The sequence below is a fragment of the Pteropus alecto genome, unplaced genomic scaffold, assembly GCF_000325575.1.
Source record: "Pteropus alecto unplaced genomic scaffold, ASM32557v1 scaffold223, whole genome shotgun sequence".
Classification (NCBI taxonomy): Eukaryota; Metazoa; Chordata; class Mammalia; order Chiroptera; family Pteropodidae; genus Pteropus; species Pteropus alecto.
In genome coordinates, this window is record NW_006434441.1 from 3,450,584 (window position 1) to 3,457,241 (window position 6,658).

Sequence of the window (6,658 nt, forward strand, 5' to 3'; positions counted from 1 at the left end):
CAGCCGCCTGTCCAGCTTCACATAGGCTCCCACTCTGTCGGCCTGGCCAGATGGTGGCATGGCCACCATGATGCCCGCATTTCTGCTGCCACAACAAAGGAGGTGGCAGTTTGTCCCAGAGAGAGCACAGCATTGAGGCCAGGCTGCTGTTCCGTCTGGGGGCCAGCTAGTGCTTTGCCGCTCCAAGTGTGGCCCAGGGGCCAGCAGCGTTACTGTCACCTGGTTGTGCACTTGAAATGGAGAGTTGTGGGTCCCACCACCGCCTGAGGGGTCAGTATCTGCAGTTCAACTGAGGGTAAGGACTGGGACAGTGCAGTGGCTGCAAGCCTGGCGGGCCCCTGGACTCACTTCCGGCCCAGGAAACAGCTCTTGCCTATAGCTCAGGTGACTCGATGGCAGGAGCTTTTGGGAGTCAGTGACTTTATTTATTTTTAATTTATTATTTTTTAATTTTAATTTAAACCCAACAGTTTATTTCTTATTGAAATTTAATTGTTTGGGTTGCTAGATTCTGGGTCTTTGTTTTTTAATTAAAAATGTTTTTCATTTATAGTTGACGTACAATATCATATTAGTTCCAAGTGCACAGCGCTGGGGTTAGACATTTTATACACCTCACGCGGTGACCCCTGATTAGTCTTGCACCCGCCTGGAACCATCATGTTATCACAATACGATTGACTGTGTTCCCTGTGCTGCTCTCCACACCCCATGACTTTAGCTAAATGCTGCACTTAAAAAAATTAAAACTCACTTTATACTACGAAGGGAATTCATGTTCATATAGGAAAAATGTTAAAAGACATTTAAAGAAAATAACGGCCACTCGAGACCCTGCCACGGCAGGGCGGTGGGGCCGTAGCACGGCAGGTGTGGTCCTCTGTGTGTGTCCCCGTGTGCAGGCATTTAAGTGGAGCCACAGCATACGTATTGCTTACCACCCACACCTTTCGCTCGGTGTGTTGTGAACGCTCTTGTGTCATGACATGTCCGTCTGCAACATCATCTTTCCTGCACACACTTTCCTACTCACTAAACTCGCTGCTGCTTTTTAACCAGTGGCCCGTCGTTGGCCATCGGGATCTTTTGCAGCTTTTCGCTGGTGTGGACGGTGGTGCAGTGAGCGAGCACCTTGATGGCGAAGCTCTCGGGAAACCCTTTACTTTTCCTTAGAGTGAGGGCAGCAGGTGGAAGCAGGGTATGGAGACTCCTTTAAGACTGATCACATCACCAACTTCTGTCCAGATTTGCACGCCCACAAGGTGCCCTGTCACCCTTCACTGTCACCGCAAAGCTCAAGGACAGGCCGTAGATTGTCTGAGGGGCAGGTGCAGTGCTCAGGCTGCCTGGGTACCCCGCCCAGGCCACGGAGCCAGTGCTGCTGGGGTGTCCAATCAGGGTGCCAGTACCAACCCGTCCTGTCACCCGCCTCCTCAAACGCCCCTAGTGCCACCTTCTTTCTCTCTGAGCCCTGCTCCGTCCTCCTACCCACCTCATTCCCTGCTCCGGTCTTCTTCCTTCTTTTTTCCCGTCTTACTGAGTGAGATTCACATCTGTTCCATGACCCTGGCCCTAGCCAGGCTTGCACTGTCCCAACTCCAGCCACCCTTGTGCCCTAATTTGCTCTGGATTTTCCAAGCTAGATTCTAGACCAGCCTTCCTGAAGTTTCGTCTCGGGGAAAAGCTCTCAAGTAGGTAAGCCAGATGGAGGGGCTCTGACGTCTGGGGCTGATATGGGGATACTGGCATTGGTCTAGATCCCTCGTCCTCAAGCAGTGTCTGTATCTCAAGCCTGTCCTGCTTCCATCTGGGGCAGACAGGGGCCTGTGGGGGTCAGGTAGCCCCCTCCATAGTTTCAGCAAAGCGTTTCAGTCCCTAAGGACAGTGCTGTCTAACTCCACAGGGCCACCTGCTTGTCCTTCTGTGCTGGGTCCTAGCTCCTGCTTAGGCAGGGAGGCGGAGTATGGGGACTCTCAGCCAGGTTGGGATGTGGGACAGGGTTTGAGCAGGTTTGTCCTCAAGCTGGGAGGCTAGAATCTGCCCACCTGGGCTCAGCCCCTAGATGAAGGGTTTGGGGACCTGTTCTCCAACTTCCCAGGCTGGCACCAGGGTACAGTCACAGGTCACACCCCAGCCAGCTCAATCTGTTCCCAGATGGCCCCAAGTAGGGGCAGCCAGATCTACTTGGGGTGTGGGGAGCTGGGAAGACCTTCCTCCCTATGGGTGGGGACTGAGGGTGCATGGGATGTCTGCCTCCTCTGACAGCCTTTGTCCCCTCCTCTCAGCAAGGACCAGCCACCTCTGACCGCAGGGATGTGCTCCCTCCCCATGGCGAGATACTACATGTAAGTCCCTCTCTCCTGATCAGGGCCCGGGGATGACAGGGCAGGGCAGGGGTGGAGTCAGAGGGACGAGTCTCTTTCTCACCCTAGGAACCTCCAATGCCCCATAATTAAGCTCAGTTAACCCCAATGACAACAGCCCTTTCCCAAGCATGTGCAAGATGCCAGCCATTCCACAGTCTTGCCTCCGTCCTGAGAGTCCTGCATGGGTCACGGAGCCTATTTATCTGGAAACGGGCTCGAAGTGCTTAAATGAATTCCCTAATGTCACCCAGAGCCTGGCCAGCCTGCACATTCTCTGGGCTGCTCTACCTCTCTTCAAACCTCAGAGATGGTTTGAGTCTAGGTGGCAGCATCTTTGTGGCCTCTGCTCCTGGTCTGGGCTTCCAGGTCTCACTTGCACTTCACCTTGTCCGACATTTGGGTGTTTGCTTACAGTTCACTCTTTACTGTCTGTGACTTTTGCTGTAAACCGCTTCTAGCCCTTCCAGGGGGAGATGAGATATAATGAAAACAAAATAGCCTGGACTTTGGGGGCCCCGTCCGCTCCCCCGTGAGTACTCTGCCCCGACACAATGCTGGTCGGGTCCTAGGAAGTTACGGCTCAGCCGGAAAGGCAGGACACATGCACGAATCATGCAGGTTAGAGGACAGATGCCACACTTGGGTTCAGGCCTGCAAATAGCCCACTGCTGGCCGATGCAGCAGGCACAGTCCTGGTGGTCCACCTGGCTCCTGAGGTCTTTAGTTTTTATTGACAAGCAGACTTGCCTTAAATACAACACTCATTAGCTAAGGGTGTGTAATTAGCTGTTATCTGGAGGAAAATCTCCTGGAGGCTCTGCGTTGGCTTTGAGGCCCCGCTCCGGAGGTAAGGCGGGCTCCCCAGGCCTGAGAGTGGCTGACAAATGTCTTTGAAACCAGCCAGATGACCGAGCTAACAGGCTGCTGGCTTTGCTGTGGCACACGCTGGCTCAGCACGGTTCCTCCCGAGCTCAGGCCCATCATCATCTCCCGGGCCCGTCATTAGAACCACAGCCAAGCCCAGTGACTGGACACTGGGCCTGCTCCAGCTCTCTGCTGATCTCCTGCACTTGGCACCCATACATGGGCGCCCCAGAGAGCACCTGCCCAGGGTAGATGGCCACGTGGAATCCTTATTGTCACATAGGGTTTTTATTTTCCAATTTGTGGATTTTCTTCCATTAAAAAGTCTTTAAAGTAGCTGAAAAACACATCTCACTTCATTATACACTCAACTGATCCCTTTACCTAAAAGGACAAATATCTGTGAAAAATGGGGGCAGGCCCAGAGACCCGAGTAGGGCTCACTGCACCCTGGCAGCACCTTAGCCTCACCAGGAAGTCTGTCCGGGGGGCGTGGCCAGGGGCCCATGGGCGGGACAATGCTGAGCTCTCATGAGCTCCCAGTGAGATGGCTGGCTCCTACCTGCTTGGGGTGGGGGTGGGAGTGGGGGGCAGGACCCCCTCACCTGTAGAAGGAGAAGAAGTTGATGCTCAGTGTGGTAATCAGATCGAAGGGAGGACGGGCCATCAGCTCTGCCATCTGTTCCAGCATTAGGAATGCAGACCAGCAGGCTTTGTACACGAGAGGCGGCCAGCTCCTGCTGGGAGACCCTGATGCAGGAGATTGCTGTGCAGGTGAGCCCTGGGCCTTCCCTACCACAGGCTCCCCTCCCCTCCTCTCCCGGGGTGGTGAGAAGGGGCAGCTGGGGCCCCTTCTAATGAGAGGGTCACGACGCCTGTAGGGGTCTCAGCTCTGCTCTCTCCTCCCAGAGAAGGTCTGCACACTCCCCAACAGAGGCCTGGACCGCTCCAAGGTCCCCATCTTCTTGGGTGTCCAGGGAGGCAGCCGCTGCCTGGCCTGCGTGGAGGCAGGGGAGGGGCCTTCCCTGCAGCTGGAGGTGAGATGCGCCTCGTCTGGGGGACCCTGCAGATGTGTCTGCTCCCAGAGGTCACCCCACTCCCCAGACCCTGTGACTCTGGCCTCTCTGCTCCCATCCGCGGGTCCCTGGCTAGGCCCACACCACCCTCCCAGGGGGGTTTCTGCCATCGTACTCTGCACCCAGCGCCAAGACCCTTGCCCTCAGGGCAGCTCCCAGTAAAGACCCTCCTGGCCCACCGGGCCCTAACCAGGCCCTGAGGCCCCTAGGGCTGGCACTCCTGTCAGCAGCCTTGCCCTGCAGCCGGCCACTTGTCCCCACAGGATGTGAACATCGAGGACCTGTACAAGGGCGGTGAGAAGGCCACACGCTTCACTTTCTTCCAGAGAAGTGTGGGCCCTGCCTTTAGGCTCGAGGCTGCTGCCTGGCCCGGTTGGTTTCTCTGTGGCCCGGAAGAGCCCCAGCAGCCAGTGCACCTGGCCAGGGAGCCTGAGCTCTCTGGCCGCACCATATTCTACTTTGAGCAGAGTCGGTAGGGGGCAAGAGGCAGCCCTCAAAGAGGTCCATACCCCAGTCCTCAGACCCTGTGACTCGGTTCCCTTATAAGGCCAAAGGGACTTTGCAAGCATGATCAAGTTATGAATCCTAAATTGGAGAGACCATCCTGAATTATTGGGGGACTCATAAGAGGGGAGCAGCTGGGTGGGAGTCGGAGAGAGATGGGAATTTGCTAATTTTAAAGCTGGAACAAGAGGGCTGCGAGCCAGCGGGTGCGGGTAGTTTCCAGAGAGGGGAAGTGGGGGTGCTGTGTTGCCCTGGAGCCTCCGGAAGGAACGAGCCCTACCTGCTCATGGTTTAATCCCGGGACACCCATTTCAGATCTGTTCCAGACCCAGAGATAGTAAAGTCACGTTGACTTAACCTGAGTTGGTGGTGGTTTGTTACAGCTGTAGGAGACTGATGCAGCCTCAGGCCACTGCGTGCGGTGTCTAACACCAGGGGCAGGGCACAGTGACTAGGGCTTGCGGGGCTGGCCAAAGCTTTACCCCAGGCCCTGGTCCCTCTTCTTTTCCCTGGGGTTGTGTGGTTGTGCTCTGGCGAGAACATAGCCCATGGTGTGGGCTCAGTGGGTGGGCTGCTGGCTGGCGCCCTCCTGTGTCCGAGGACCACTCAGCACCCATGCGTCAGGCTAGTGTGTCTGGAGCTGTGTGTCTGCACCCAGGACAGCTCTGTAAGGTGAGTTGCCTATGGCCATCTGACAAGTGAGGCTGTGCTAAGAGGAGTGCAGTTCCTGGAGCTCACGTGACCACAGGGACACCCCGCAATGTTCACACCTCACACTCCTGGACTGGGCACAGAGTGGCCACTGAACCTGCTGATGCTTGAGCGGATAAACACTGGGCAAGCAAATAAGCACGAAGACAAATTGGCCACTCCCCTACAGAGGGCAGGGTGGCAGCTGTTCACAGAAACAGAGAGGGTGGTGTAGAAGTGACCCTGACTTTTTTTTTTTCGTCTTTATTGAGGTATAATAGATAATTAGTTGCTTGTATTTATAGTGTACAATTCAATGAGGTTTTTTTCAATTATAGTTGGCATACAATAATATACCAGTTTCATTTGTATAGCGTAGTGACCAGAGATCCACATAACTCAAAGTGATCACCCCCCTAATCTAGTACCCCCTTCCTCTTTACATATTTATTACAACATTATTAACCCTCTTCCTCATGCTACACTCTACATCTCCATGTCTATTCTGCAACTATCCATTTCTACCTCTTAATCCCTTTGCCTTTTTTTGTCCTCCCAACCCTCCTCCTATCTAGTATCCCTCTAAATAGTCTTTGTATCTATGAGTTTATTTCCACTTTTGTTGTTGTTGTTGTTGTTGTTGTTGTTGATTTTGTTCTTTAGATTCCACATGTATGTGAAATCATGCGATATTTATCTTTCTCTATCTGACCCATTTCATTCAGTGCAAGACCCTGTAGGTCCGTCAAGGCAATATCTTTTACCATCCCCTTTCTTTTAGTCTGTGTGTGTCTTTTAATCTGAAGTGAGTTTTTTTGTATTTTTTCTTCTTAAAGAAGTCCCTCCAACATTTCTTGTAATATTGGCTTGGTGGCAATAAATTCCTTTAGCTTATTTTTGTCTAAGAAGCTCTTTATCAGTCTCTCAACTCTAAATGATAGCTTTGCTGGATAAAATATCCTTGATTGTAGATCCTGGGTATTCTTCCTGTTGAATATTTTTTGCCAAGCCCTTCTGTACTGCATAGTTTCTTTTGAGAAATCAGCTGCCAGTCTTAGGGTGTTCCCTTATAAGTAACTATCTGTTTTTCTCTTGATGCATTTAATATTCTTTTTTTTTTTTTTTATTTAACCTTTGGCTTTTTAATTTTGTTCAGCC

At 52.8% G+C, this 6,658-nt stretch overlaps 1 protein-coding gene across 1 annotated transcript; it reads left to right on the top strand.

The window, feature by feature from the left end:
* The first annotated feature begins 2,313 nt into the window (after nt 1-2,313).
* Nucleotides 2,314-4,782, top strand: IL1F10 (interleukin 1 family member 10). Its single transcript, XM_006909462.1, has 4 exons — nt 2,314-2,345; nt 3,919-4,004; nt 4,140-4,267; nt 4,570-4,782. The coding sequence occupies exons 1-4, from the start codon at nt 2,314-2,316 to the stop codon at nt 4,780-4,782; spliced, it is 459 nt and encodes a 152-aa protein (XP_006909524.1).
* The last annotated feature ends 1,876 nt before the right edge of the window (nt 4,783-6,658 follow it).

Excerpts from the sequence above, each read along its gene's own strand:
- IL1F10 (XM_006909462.1), top strand. The coding sequence starts at position 2,314 with ATGTGCTCCCTCCCCATGGCGAGATACTACAT. Across the intron at positions 4,005-4,139 it reads TGCAGGAGATTGCTGTGCAG|AGAAGGTCTGCACACTCCCC; the intron begins GTGAGCCCTGGG and ends CTCTCCTCCCAG. Across the intron at positions 4,268-4,569 it reads GGCCTTCCCTGCAGCTGGAG|GATGTGAACATCGAGGACCT; the intron begins GTGAGATGCGCC and ends TTGTCCCCACAG.